Source organism: Globicephala melas, chromosome 10 (genome assembly GCF_963455315.2).
Source record: "Globicephala melas chromosome 10, mGloMel1.2, whole genome shotgun sequence".
In the NCBI taxonomy this organism is placed as follows: domain Eukaryota; kingdom Metazoa; phylum Chordata; class Mammalia; order Artiodactyla; family Delphinidae; genus Globicephala; species Globicephala melas.
Genome location: NC_083323.1, coordinates 6276758 through 6290791, shown reverse-complemented (window position 1 = coordinate 6290791; position 14034 = coordinate 6276758). Strand labels below are relative to the sequence as shown.

The window sequence follows — 14034 nt, the reverse complement described above, 5'->3', positions numbered from 1 at the left end:
AGGCACAAGCAATCTGGACAGAGCCTGCTTTCAAACATACCCATATTTTTTTTTAAACTATTTTCTTAAATTTTTTTTATTTATTTATTTTTGGCTGCATTGGGTCTTCGTTGCTGTGCGTGGGCTCTCTCTAGTTGTGGTGAGCGGGGGCTACTCTTTGTTGCGGTGCGCGGGCTTCTCATTGCGGTGGCTTCTCTTGTTGCGGAGCACGGGCTCTAGGCGCGCGGGCTTCAGTAGTTGTGTCTCACGGGCTCTAGAGTGCAGGCTCAGTAGTTGTGGCTCGCGGGCTCTAGAGCGCAGGCCCAGTAGTTGTGGCGCACGGGCTTAGTTGCTCCGCGGCATGTGGGATCTTCCCGGACCAGGGCTCGAACCCGTTTCCACTGCACTGGCAGGTGGACTCCTAACCACTTCGCCACCAGGGAAGTCCCAAACATACTCAGATTTAACCTTCCCCCTTGCCCAGTGTCAAAAAGCCTAGCTAAGTCAGAGACATCAAAGTGAAGTCTGTGAGAACTCAGAGCAAACCTCACAAAGAGCATTTCAGGTCACATTTTACCCAAATACAGTTTAGTGCTGCCCCCTAGGTTCTGTGAGTTAAAGGACAGTGAGGAATAACTAGCAATTTCAAATTATCCGGCTTATCGTATGGTCCTCTGAGCATCAATAGCAAGAAATGACACTGGTTGAGCACTTACTATGTGCCAGGCACTGTTCGATGCACTTTAATGAGAATTAACTAAAGGAATCCGCAAAACAACCTCATAAAGTATTTTCTTCGTTAGGCAGCCTGTAGTAATTAACTCAAGCTAAAACAGATGCACGTGAAAGTAAGAGAAAACATCATATAAATAAAATAAACATGCATACAAAACAGGACTCCAAGTCGCCTTTCCTCTCTTCTCTCCTTACCATCCTCTATGCCCAGTCACGGGCACTTTCCAGATGGCCATGTGTCCCTTCTGTTCTCAACACAAATGAAAACCTCCCAGGAACCTTAAGTATCTACCTAAAACAAGTCTCCAGTCTGGCCTCCTGGCCTCCAGTTTTTTCCCGTTCCTTCTGTCCTGGATATCGCCACCAAACGCGCTTTCCAAAGCACACCCTTCTTCACAGCACTCCCCTCAGATGTGATGTAAAACTGCCCGCCTGACTTCAGGGAGATCCCCAGCATCATTGCAACGTCCCCAATCCAGGAAGGACCCCAGTGCCACCGCCTGGATTCCCTCTTCTTCATTCTCTTAGGCTCTTCCTTCTCCCCTGGCCCCGTGCCAAGTCTGACTCTGAGACTCCTTCAAGATCCAGCTTCAAAAGCTCTGCAGATGCCACCATACCCACAACCTTCCATCATACAATTAGAACTTAGTCACCCAGTTCAACGGGGCTTCACCTTATAAACACTTTTCTTCATTACTGAGATATAATTCACATACCATAAAATCCCCCTTTCTCAAGTACACCATTCAGTTGAGCATATTCACAAGGCTGCCACCATCAGCACTATCTAATTCCAGAACATTTTCATCACCCCCAAAAGAAACCCCCACCCATTAGCGGTCACACCGCGTTCTCTCCCCTGCCCCCAGCCCCTGGCAACCACTAGTCTGCCTTCTGTCTCTGGATTTGCCTAATTTGGACATTCCATTTCTAAGGGATCATACAATATGCAGTCTTCTGTGGCCAGTTTCTTTGTTAGCATAAACATTTTCAGATCTATCCATGTTGCAGCACGTGTCGGTACTTTATTCCTTTTTATGGCCGAATAATATTTTATTGTACGGACATACACGTTTTGTTTATCCATTCACTACCTGATGGACATTTGGGTTATTTCTACTTTTTGGCTATAGGGATTAATGCTGCTATGAACACATGTACAAGTTCTGGTGTGGCTACACGGGCATATTTTAATTTCTCTGAGAATACACTGAGGGGTGGAACTGCTGGGTCATGTGGTAACTACCACCAGCAAAGCACGAGGGCTCCAGTTTCTCTGCATTCTTGCCAGCACTTGCTGTCTGTCTTCTTGATTACAGCTACCTTGAGCGAAGTGGCATCTCCCTGGGGCTCTGACTTGCATTTCCCTGATGACAGACGATGCTGAGCGTCCTTCCTGCGTAAGTACCTCCTGAGCGCTTCTGTCTCTCCCTCCCCGCGACCCCATCCCAATCCTGTCTGCACAGCTTCAACCGGAAATGGCGACTGCCTCCTTCTCCCCTGGTCTCTCCCCTTCTAACCTACACGTCCATGCAGTTTTCGTTATCATAAAACTGAATTTTGCATTATCCTCCTCACACACGTATGTAAGAATAAATGGCATTTGGAAAGCATATCTCAGAAACATATTACTATGACCCAATCAAACTTACATCGATTCTTCCTTAGGTGCCGCCCTGGCCAGAAGGTCTTCCTGTTCCTTCATTTTATCTACGGCTTGGGCTTGTTTTTCAATTTCATTAAAGCACGTATTTGTCAGTTTCTGGGCTCCCAAACTTCCTTTTTTGGCCCCAAGCTAGAAGATACAGTATAAGATTACATTCTACCCAAACTGTTTGAAAACGTTTGCAACAAAAGCTAACATTTATCGAGGGTTATTACTTGGTCCTCACGACTCTATGAGGCCAGCACTGTCTCCATCCCAGGGTGATGGATGAGGACCTGAAGCTCCTGCCAGTTAAGTGACTCAACCAAGATCCCACAGCCGGCAAGTGATGAGGTCGGGACTCAAAGCCCGCACCTGCCTCCAGAGCAGGGGCTCTGAAAGGAATCACGGCATCGCAACATTCAACCAATGACAACCCGCCCAGCCTCACCAGACAGCACTCCTTTTAGAACCGTAACCATGACAGAAACTCCCAGGGAGCCTCTGTTGATTTTTTTCAGAATTTTGTCATTGACAGAGAAATGTTAAACACTCGTTCTAGAAAATCTTCACTAAGTATAACATCCCCTCATTGAACAAAACAAGCTTTTTATCAAAGCCACATTCATTATGATATGGCTCAAAATAAAAGGAAAATGACAAAGGTGGCTTTTCTGAGTGCATGAGCCATTTTAGAGCTGGACTACCAGATATTTTATACATAATACTCACTCCTCTTTTAGCGTGATTTGGTTTCTTTTTTATGATAGAGGAAACCTCTGTCAAAAAATAAAAAGTAGAAAGTCAGACCAATGGAAATATATAATTTCAGTGTATATTTTCAGTGTATTTTTTAAAATTCTAAGATACTGTATTTTATTATTTAAGAGACTATAACATTTTCCACATTAGTTTGTCATCCAGAAGTATACGAGTGTGCTTTACATGAACAGAGCTTTATCAAAATAGAGTCCTCAGTATTTCCACGTAGTATCCAAACTCAGAGATTACATATGTTTTTGGGACACCACACTGAAGAGAAATAAAGAGACTGAGTTTGCCCCATTCACTATTTTCTTCAGGAGCATTTCATATTACATTAGAACAAACCCTCCTATTAATCTCTACTCTTCAAAAAATTTCAAAATTGTTTTAAAGCAGAAAGTTAGCCAGGCATTATGTATACAACTAAAGCAGTGAAGCGCCTTCCACTCTGATTTATGTTATCATATTAACCAATAAGAAATATAAAACACTCTATTATTTTGGTAGCATTACATCCTAAATTGCACAAAAATATATGATGCTTTTAGATAAAGTTTCTTAAAAATTGTTTTCTGGGTAAACTTTAATCATAGATTACATATTCTGTGTTTAGAATTATGTAAAAGAGACCCAGTAAGAATAAAAATTATTTTCTTACAAAGTGAGAATGTGCTTTAACAGGAAAAAGACAGCATAAAACCACAAACAACAAAGATTAAAACTTTAGTCCTAATGAGGGAATAAACTCACTACATTTCAAGTATGAAAAAGCCATCCATGGAAATTCTCCTTTTCATCACTTTCTTTTAGATTTGTACTGCGGTAGTCACATAATCTGCTCCCAATCTCCTACAAGTCTATTATAAATACATGACGAAAATATCTGGAACATTTCTAATAGTTTAGTTATTTTTCACCAAAGCAGTTGCTGTCCAATTAATACACTGTAATATGCACTAATTTCAGATTGTATTTCCCCGATAATGAAAAATTAGAAATGAAGTTCATCTGCAATAAAATCAGAAAGACAAGCAAATGCTAAGAGTTCTTGAGTAGCTAGGAATGACTTGGCTGTTCTGACCTCTGCTTATGCTGGGACATAAACCAGCAAATCAAAAGCATCAAGAGCAACCTTCGCCGGGTGCAGAGGCTGCTGCATTTCACAGTCACCAAGCTGGCCGAAACAGAAGAGCATTTCTGCTTAAATAAATCTCATTACATTTGAAGTTCTAGGCAGAATGTAAAGACAGGATTCATTATTTTCTTAGTTAATCTCACTCTCTAAATCCCAATACAGGGTAACACATACCACCTAGAGCAGCCTTTGTTGGTGCATTAAGACCTTCCACACTTGGTCCTTGTTCTGGTCCACCTGAAAGTTGAAAATATTGATATTAACGCAGAATATAGACTCATCAAATGTGCTTTTGAATATATAATACACTCAACTTGCTCAGTACTACGAATCTTATCCAATTCTGTCAATGACTGTCTTTTCTTTTTAGCTCCATATTCTATTTTATCATTTTAAGAATTTTAAAAGTCCATTAAAACAGAAGTATATTTTGTATCCAGTTGCTTTGTAGAATAAAAATGTTATTGGTCTCCCTAATTAATATCATTTGGAATTCTACCTTATGGTCCAGTGTTTTATTTTACTTTATTTATTTATTTATTTATTTGGTTGCGATGGGTCTTAGTTGCGGCATGTGGGCTCCTTAGGTGTGGCATGAGAACTCTTAGTTGAGGCACGCATGTGGCATCTAGTTCACCGACCAGGGATGGAACCCGGGCCCTCTGCATTGGGAGCACGGAGTCTTAGCCACTGCGTCACCAGGGAAGTCCCATGGACTGGTGTTTTAAAGTAAACTCTTCTGAGGGACTTCCTTGGTGGTCCAGTAGTTAAGAATCCGCCTCCGGTTTGCAGGGCAGAAATAGAGACACAGATGTAGAGAACAAACGTATGGACACCAAGGGGGGAAAGTGGGGGGCCAGGGCGTGGTGGTGGTGGTGGTGGGATGAACTGGGAGATTGGGATTGACATGTATACACTAATATGTATAAAATGGATGACTGACAAGAACCTGCTGTATAAAAAAATAAATAAAATTCAAAAATTCAAAAAAAAAAAAAAGAAAAAGAATCCGCCTGCCAATGCAGGGGACACGGGTTCGAGCCTGGTCTGGGAAGATCCCACATGCCACGGAGCAACTAAGCCCATGCACCTGCGCTCTAGAGCCCGCGAGCCACAACTACTGAGCCCGAGTGCCACAACTACTGAGCCCATGCTCCGCAACAAGAGAAGCCACCGCAATGAGAAGCCCGCGCACCGCAACGAAGAGTAGCCCCCGCTCGCTGCAACTAGAGAAAGCCCACGCACAGCAACAAAGACTCAATGCAGCCAAAAATAAATAAATTAATTAATTTTAAAAAATGCTTTATAAAGTAAACTGTTCTGAGATACCAAGTACATATGTGGACTATACACTCAATATATGTTAACATTTGGAAATTCTAATACCAATTATATCAGTGACAGAAACCTAAATTTTCAGTTGCCGAGAAATCTGCTCTGTTTGCTAGTTGATCTAAACAAAACGATTCTGGTTAGGAACTGTATTAAAATTTTTATTTTAAAAATGTTATTTTAATTTAATTTTATTTATTACGTTAAAAATGGATAAACAACATGTAATATATCCATGCAGTGGACTATTATTTGGCCATAAAAAGAAATGAAATACTGATACATGCTACAACATGGATGAACCTTGAAAACATTATGCTAAGCACAAGAAGCCAGTCACAAAAGACCACACAGAGTATGATTCCATATATATGAAATGTCCAGACTAGGCAGATCCTTAGAGACAGAAAGCGGGCTAGTGGTTGCCAGGGGCTGGGACAAGGAGAGAATGGAGAGTGACTATTAGTGGGTAGGGGTTTCTCTCTGGGCTGCTGAAAATGTTCTCAAATTAGATAGTACTGATGGTAGCACAACCCTGTGAATATACTAGAAACCACTGAATTGCATACTTTAAAGGGTGACTCTTATGGCGTGCAAATTATATCTCAATAAAGCTATTCTAAAAAAAATAGCAGGCCCAACAGTGGTTTAGAGTAAACTCAAGTATTTTATTTTTATACATTTTTTAAAAGGTAAACTCTAGTGAAGGCATTTAAATAGGCAAAAGCAGAATGAGTGAGAATAATGCCAATCTGTAGAAAGAGAACTGATTCTACATTTATTGATTACTCACTCTGGGCCAGGAACTGCTCCGGGCACTGTAGGAACAGCAGTGAATAACAACACAGAAGCAGAGCATTGCAGGCCCCATATTCTATTTGTTAAAGTTCTTCTGTTCTCTCATTTTCACTGCGTGGCCCTTACATTTAGTTGAGACTGTACCTTGCACCCGATGCTAACACATGAAATCCTGGGTTAAGCCTTGAGACGACAAGTCTCCCTAACTAACCACAGCTTAAGAAAAGTTCTAGATGGAGAAGAGAGAGGAAAGTGTTGTTGCAGGTGCAAAAGGAGGCAGGATTCCAAACAGTAAAACCTTTTAGGGGAAATTCATCAGCTAGGGACGCAGCTTCTGAGAGATTTCCAAGAAAACATCTTGGTCTGCATTCAGTTCCCTTAGCTTTCTGTTAGTAAACAAACGGAGACATCTGAACTTCAGAGGTTACTAAACCTCCCGTGGCAGGTAACCTTCAATCTCAGAAGGTGTTTTATGCTAATAACTTGTAAGAGTTAGAATATTCACATTAGGGGGCTTCCCTGATGGTGCAGTGGTTAGGAATCCGTCTGCCAATGCAGGGGACACAGGTTCGATCCCTGGTCCGGGAAGATCCCACGTGCCACGGAGCAACTAAGCCCGTGCACCACAACTAGTGAGCCTGCAAGCCACAACTACTGAAGCCCGGGAGCCACAACTACTGAGCCTTTGCTCTAGAGCCCGTGTGCCACAACTACTGAGCCTATGTGACACAGCTACTGAAGCCCGCGTCCTAGAGCCAGTGCTCCACAACAAGAGAAGCCACCGCAATGAGAAGCCTGTGCACCGCAACGAAGAGCAGCCACCACTCGCTGCAACTAGAGAGAGCCCGCACGCAGCAACGAAGACCCAACGCAGCCAAAAATCAATAAAATAAAATGAAATTTAAAAAAAACCCCAAACTGTAGCAAGTTGAAAGTAAAAATCCTCAGTAATTTCATTCTCCAGTGAACAATTTGGTGTTAACTGTGTGTGTGATTTGGGTTCTCTTTTTTATAAAAATGAGATCATATTCTGTGTTCAGTAATCTTTTCTCCCCACTTTATAACTGACCATGGGCATCTTTCCCTAGCAAATGCAAGATTCTCATTTTCTAGTAGTTCCACAGATGCCAGTGAAGCACAGGACAGCACTACAGGGCGGGTCTCAGCACTACCTTCATTGTTTGCTGGAGGAGCGTCCACGTTCCCTGGTGTTAAAGAAGATGGTTCTGGTTGTGCTGATGTCCACCCTGTGCCGCTCACCTGAAGCAAGGGGAGAAAAGTCGTTACCAGCTAAGCAAGAAAAGTCATAAAAAACAAATAACGGGGGAAAAACCTAGTAATTTAAACAGTCACCTTCCTACCTGGATTAGTGGGAAGGAAGGATAAGATATTAAAATATACCTGTTCTTAAGTCTCTGTTTCCATGCTCAAATTCCTTATTTCTCCTCCTTTTCTTTAAATAAAAATTTTATTACGCAATAATTTCAGACTTACACAAAAGTTGCAAAGATAAAAGCTTCTATAGACTCTTCACCCAGCTTCCTCTGATGTTAAAATACCCAGGGTACATTTGTCAAAGCGAAGAGTCATCGCTGGTACAGTATTCGCTAAACTCCAGACTTTATTTGGGTTTCACCAGTTTTCCCACCAGTGTCTCTTTTCTGTTCCAGGACCCAGTCAGGACCCCACGCTGCATTCGTCACGTCTCCGCAGTCTGCTCTGCTTTGTGACAGTTTCTCAGTCTTTCCTTGCTTTTCAGGACCTTGAAACTTTTGAAGGGTACTGATAGGTATTTTGTAGAATGCCCCTCACTTTGAGTTTGTCTGATGTTTTCTTGTGATTAGACTAGGTCTGGGGGAAGAGCAGCAGAGAGGAGGTGCCCCCTCAGTGCCTCATGTCAACACGACTGTGCACTAGTGATGCCAATCTTTTTCACTTGGTTAGGCTGGCGCCTGGCAGTCTTTTCCCTGTAAAGTTACCGGTTTCCCCTTTCCATCCTCTAGTCCTGGAAAGCGTCACTAAGTCCAGTCCACATGCAAGGCGAGGGGGGTTAAGCCCCACCTCCAGAAGGGTGGAGAGGTATATGCATGGTTTGGAATTTTCTGTAAGGAAGACTGTCCTTTCCCTCCATTTCTTTATGCAATCATCCATTTATATTAGTATGGATATTTATTTATTCTTTGGATTATAGTCCAATACTATCATTATTTTGTTGTTCAAATCGTTCCAGCTCTGACCACCGGCACCTCTTCCAGGTTGGTTCCCGAGTCCTTCAGACATGTCCTCGTCCATTCCCCCTGCCCGGCCTCCTAGCACTTCCTTTCTTCTAGCACCATAGGGCGCTCCAGGCTTATCTGCCGCAGCAGCCCCAGTCCTAGAATCGGCCATCTCTCCAAAGGCAGCCCTGGGTCCTTCCATTGGAAAACAGCATTTAGAAACCAAGGTGTGGGTGCTGGGTGTGCCTGTTGTCCTGGGGTGTCACTGTCTCTAGGCCTCTCAGTGGACAGAGCTAGGTCATATATCTGTGTGTACTAACCCGTGTGTACACACGTGTCTGCAATTAGTTCTCCATCATGTGTATGTGTGTGTGTGTGTGTGTGCACGTGCGTGTGCATATAGATACATAAAGACAGAGAGACACTAAAATGAACATGAATTCATACTAATATCTCCAACTCTAAACCACACCAAACTGTTCATCTCTCTCCTCTTTTTAGCCCATCATTTCTATTGCTAACATTTCTCAGCTACTAATCATGGATATTCTGTATCTAGTTCTATATTAAACAGTAGCAGCAGATCATGACAGCACATGCTTCTCTTTTGTTTTCTGTTCCCATCTTTTTTGATAACTATTTCTGGTAACTACTGATTCTGTCAAAGATAACATGTACATAATGTGCAAATTATAATAGCAAAAAAAAAATCAAGGTTTAGCAATGTATACAACTTTACATAATTTTTTCTTGAAAATCAGTTAAAGGACTGAGTAGCAGTTAAGCAAACGGTGGCCCCTCCCCATCGGGACTGGAAGATGCAGGGCAGCTAACAGAACATCTGGGGCTATAAGCAGGGGTCGCGTACATTTCCTTAAAGGGCCAGTTAGTAAATACTTTAGGCTTTGCAGGCCTCATGTTCCCTGATCTAAGCAATTGGGGAAAATGCACAGAGGGACCATGGATTGTTGTTACTACTCCTATCGGAATACGAAGATGAGGTTAATGAAACGGCACTTGTTGAAGGCTTCCTCTGCACTGGGTACCAGCTACTTTTATCTGTGTTAACTCATTTCATTCTCACAATAGCCTTGAGATATGTTCTACGTACACAGCTAAATAGGGACAATGAGATTCAAACCGCTCTTAAAATCTGGGTTAAAAAAACAACAACAATGGGCTTCCCTGGTGGCACAGTGGTTGAGAGTCCGCCTGCCGATGCAGGGGACACGGGTTCGTGCCCTGGTCCGGGAAGATCCCACATGCCGCGGAGCGGCTGGGCCCGTGAGCCATGGCCGCTGAGCCTGCGCGTCCGGAGCCTATGCTCCGCAATGGGAGAGGCCACAACAGTGAGAGGCCCGTGTACTGCAAAAAAACCCCAAAAAAACCACAAAAAACTCTCTTCATCTTTTGTCAGTTCCAAAGCTCTGAACTGCACTGGGGAGACCCCTAGTAAGACGTCCTCAAGCCTCCCTCGAAGCTGGGTATAGGGCACGGGACTGAATTCTAGCCAGCAGGCTACGAGCAGAAGTGACGTGTGCTACCTCTAGATTGTAAAAGGATGGGGCGCTTGCTTTCCCGAATGTCTGTCCTCCTCCCGCTGGCTGGGAAAGGTCATGAACTGGAGCAGCCACTCTGCACCCTGAGGGAGGAGCCGCACAGTGAGAAGAGCAAAATCCATACCCTGTCAGCCCTGGACGGCCCACCTCTGCACTGCTGGTGGGAAATTAACTCCTACCTTATTCCAGGCCTGACTGCATTTCAGGGCTGTTTGCTACAGCAGCTTAGCCTATATCCTAACTGAAACATTTAAAATATATGCCCTTTATAACTTTACTGCTGATAACTTTAGTTATGCCTTAGAAGCACACATGAAAATTACGTGAAGTGCAACACATACCTCAGGAGAAGCATGAGAGGCAAAAAAATCTTCCTCCTTTGGTGGAGGGGACAAAGGTGGAACCACACAGCTATCAAGCCACAGCTGGAACAAAAACACATGCAGCGCTCAGCATTTCACTTGCTTCAAAGTGTTTATTTAATGCTCTTCACTCCCTTTCTGGAGGCCTGTCTGCTAAAGATTTGTACTTTCCATTATTGTAAAGTCAGGGCCCCTGAGCACATTTTAGTAACACATCAATCCAGTAACTTCTGCCACCAGACCCTGTGGAAGGCAATCGCCAGCTCCCCAAGCCATTTCCGGAAAGGAAAGAGCCAGGGCTTCACGTCTAAGGGCAGGTTCCAAAGTACAGTCAACCCCCATCATTTGTGGAAAAGCAAAGAGCCAGGGCTTCACGTCTAAGGGCGGGTTCCAAAGTACAGTCAACCCCCATCATTTGTGGATTCCACGTCTGCGAATTTGTCTACATGCTACAATTGACCTGTGACCCCAAATCTGCCGTCTTGCACGGACACACGCAGAGCAGCAGAGAATCTGTCACCCCAGGTGCACGTTCCCAGCTGAGGTGGAACAAGGCGACGCTCTGCTTCCTTGTTTCGGCTCCTGCTGTGAACACGGGTCCCTTTTGCGGGCTGTTTACTGACACGCTTTCCACATTTTCGTGCTTTTTGTTGGTGGACCCATTGTTTACAATGGTCCCGAGCACGGTGCTGAAGCGCCACCTCGCGTTCCTAAGCACAGGGATGCAGTTAGCTGAGCGTCATTCAGCTCGAGCCGCGATGCCCCTGGCCGCCAGCTCAGTGTCAGTGAGTCAACAATACACACTAAAGAGGGTGTCTTTAAACAGAAACACAGGTAAAATAAGGTTAGTGTTGATCAGCTGACAAAGGTGGTGCTGCAGGACTCTCGTGCAGTGTTCAAAGCAAACTTATCAAGCAGAACTGTGAATAGTAAGAATCCACTCCACGCTGTTTCCTTGTAAGAGAAGCCGGCTAACGAGTTTTACTGTTTGGGGTAAAAACTACTTTTTCTACTGAAACAGATGTTCCTCTGAAGGAGACCCCCCCCCCACAACCCGCTGTGCTTACGTCAGTGCCGTGCTTCCGGGTTGCCTGGGAGGCCAGCACCTTGATTCTCTCCCTATAAAGCTGGGCAGCGCGACTGTTGTACTTGGCATTGGTGTCGTTGGTGTCACACCCGTGTTGATGGAAAAAGGAAGACTGCAAAGCAAAGTACGCGGGTTAACAGCATCGCTGCATTAAATCCAACGTGGTGATCAAAAACGTTACTGCATGCTATGAAGGATTTTTTTGAAAATACTAGTGAAAACCACAATAATTTAATTAAATTAAAATTAAAACAATTAAAATTAAAATAATTTAATTAAATAATTTAAATTAAATTTAAATTTTTATAAAATTTTTCCTTGTAAAAGGGGTAATACCTTCCACAGATGTAACATTAACATTCTGGTAAAAGTGGACATGAGATGTGCCTCACAGGACAAAATAACTGGCCCTTCCTTGCTCCACTAAGCCCCCTCCTGCTCCACTAAGCCCCCTCCTGCTCCACTAAGCCCCCTCCTGCTCCACTAAGCCCCCTCCTGCTCCACTAAGCCACCTCCATCATCCAGAGTGCTATTTGGGGGGACGCTTTCCACTCGGGACTACTTTTAATTTGAGGAACCCACTTTAGTGTAGATTCCACTAAACTGGAATTTTTTTTCTTTTTTTCTTTGTATCTATATGAGATGATTTTTTTTTTTTTTGGCTCAGCTGTGCAGCGTGTGGGATCTCAGTTCCCGATCAGGGACTGAACCCGGGTCACAGCAGTGAAAGCCCGGGATCCTAACCACTAGGCCACCAGGGGGCTCCTTACATTGGAATTTTTGACGAGTCAGGAGCCACGCTAACCTCCTTGTCGAGCACTATTTCTTCATCAGCGGAGACCACAGCATAGGCAAGGTGATGAAACAGATGTTTAGACAATTAGAGGACACTGCTTTCAACCACCTCTGATCTATGTACAGACAATGAATTACAGTATTCATATCTTAATTGAAGCAGGTGTTCTAAAAGCCTGCATGAGGGATCCTCTTATTAACTCAATGGGATGAGTAACAGTACGGAGCACCCACATGTACTAGGTCTTGTCTGGTCCTTTGTGGGCACCATCCCGTCAAATCCTCGTGGCCAGACTCTCAGGGAAACTGAAGCAGAGAGTTTCAACAACTTGCTCAACGTCACACAGACAAGCGAGGGGCAGAGCTGGCACTCAAACCCAAGCAGGATGGTTCCAATCCCACTGCTTGAGCTGAAGGACCACTGACTGACCTGCCTCACCCCATCCGCCCCATCTCCACTGGCTGAGACGAGGAAGCTGCTCTCTGGAGTTGGTGGGGGACTCTGCAGCCCAGGAAGGTTTAGTTTTAGTTTTATAAAACTAACAAGGACAGATACTATCAAGCCCACAGTATTAAGTTGAGGAACAAGTTTGTGGACATAATGAAAATGGGTATGGGTTTCTAATAACATGCTTGAAATACTTAAGGCACGCATTCTCAACAGGGGCAAAAATGGTTTCCTGGAAAGTGGAAAAAAAAAATCTTAGTTATTACAATGGTTTGTAGCCTTCCAAAGATCACCCTTACCGGACAAAATCATATTCCTTAGTATTTAATTTCTCTCACTAGGGAAAACTAAATCCAACTTAGATTTAAAATAAGTTCATCTATTAATTCAGTTTTCCTGCTTAAGGAACAATAATGAAAAAACGCTGAGATGCGCTGGCCCAGGGGGGTCTGGGTATTTTGAAGACTACTATTTTAGATTTACTGGTTTAATTTTAAATATTTAATTGATGCTAGACATAATTTTTATTTGAAATGTAGACAAATTTGATTTCCAATACTTTGAATGTTTAATGGTACGTCTAAGGGAATTCTATTTACTCAACCTATATCATTTTGGCATAAAAACACGATGGTATTTTATATAAAGGATGATTTTGCTGGCTAGATTTATAAGGCTGACAGTTTAGCGTTCTAGAAATCAGATGTACTGAATCTGTAAATGAAGTTTAAAATGTGTGAGGATCCTTAACTAGGTTTGTAAATGGGGTTAAGGAAATTTGCTCTTTTAAAATTATAAATTAATTGAACACTTAAAAAGTTATTTTTTACACAGAAATTACTAAGTTTATAAATTGATACATGATATTTATAAACTGTAATTGAAGATTTGGAAAACAGGTTCTTTAATCTGTAGATTTAATAAATAAAATAAAATTCAGGTAAAAGAAGCTAGAAGCATTCCATCTGAGTACAAAAGTCACCCTCAGATACTAAAGAACTGTATTATCACAAAGAAGTCTCCCAATTCCTCTATGCCATCACTTCCTGGTTTAATTTTCTTCAAATCACTTACCACCACCTTTTACTTTGTTTATTTACTGCTTTACTTGCTCTCTGTCTCTGCCTGTAAGGGCGGGGTCTCGTCTGTCTTGTTCATCACTGTATCCTAGCCCAGAG

General features: G+C 43.0%; 1 protein-coding gene across 2 annotated transcripts in view; it reads right to left on the bottom strand.

The window, feature by feature from the left end:
* ARFGAP3 (ARF GTPase activating protein 3) overlaps window positions 1-14034 on the bottom strand; it is a 55057-nt gene that overhangs the window by 26228 nt on the left and 14795 nt on the right. The window contains exons 4-9 of one of the 2 annotated variants that reach the window (XM_030855738.2): window positions 11594-11725; window positions 10506-10589; window positions 7562-7649; window positions 4434-4496; window positions 3092-3138; window positions 2367-2509 (exon numbers count right to left, since the gene is read on the bottom strand). In XM_030855738.2, the coding sequence (XP_030711598.1) occupies window positions 2367-2509; window positions 3092-3138; window positions 4434-4496; window positions 7562-7649; window positions 10506-10589; window positions 11594-11725 (557 nt within the window). The remainder of the gene's footprint in view (window positions 1-2366; window positions 2510-3091; window positions 3139-4433; window positions 4497-7561; window positions 7650-10505; window positions 10590-11593; window positions 11726-14034) is intronic. The other variant, XM_030855739.2, reaches the window with a different exon arrangement.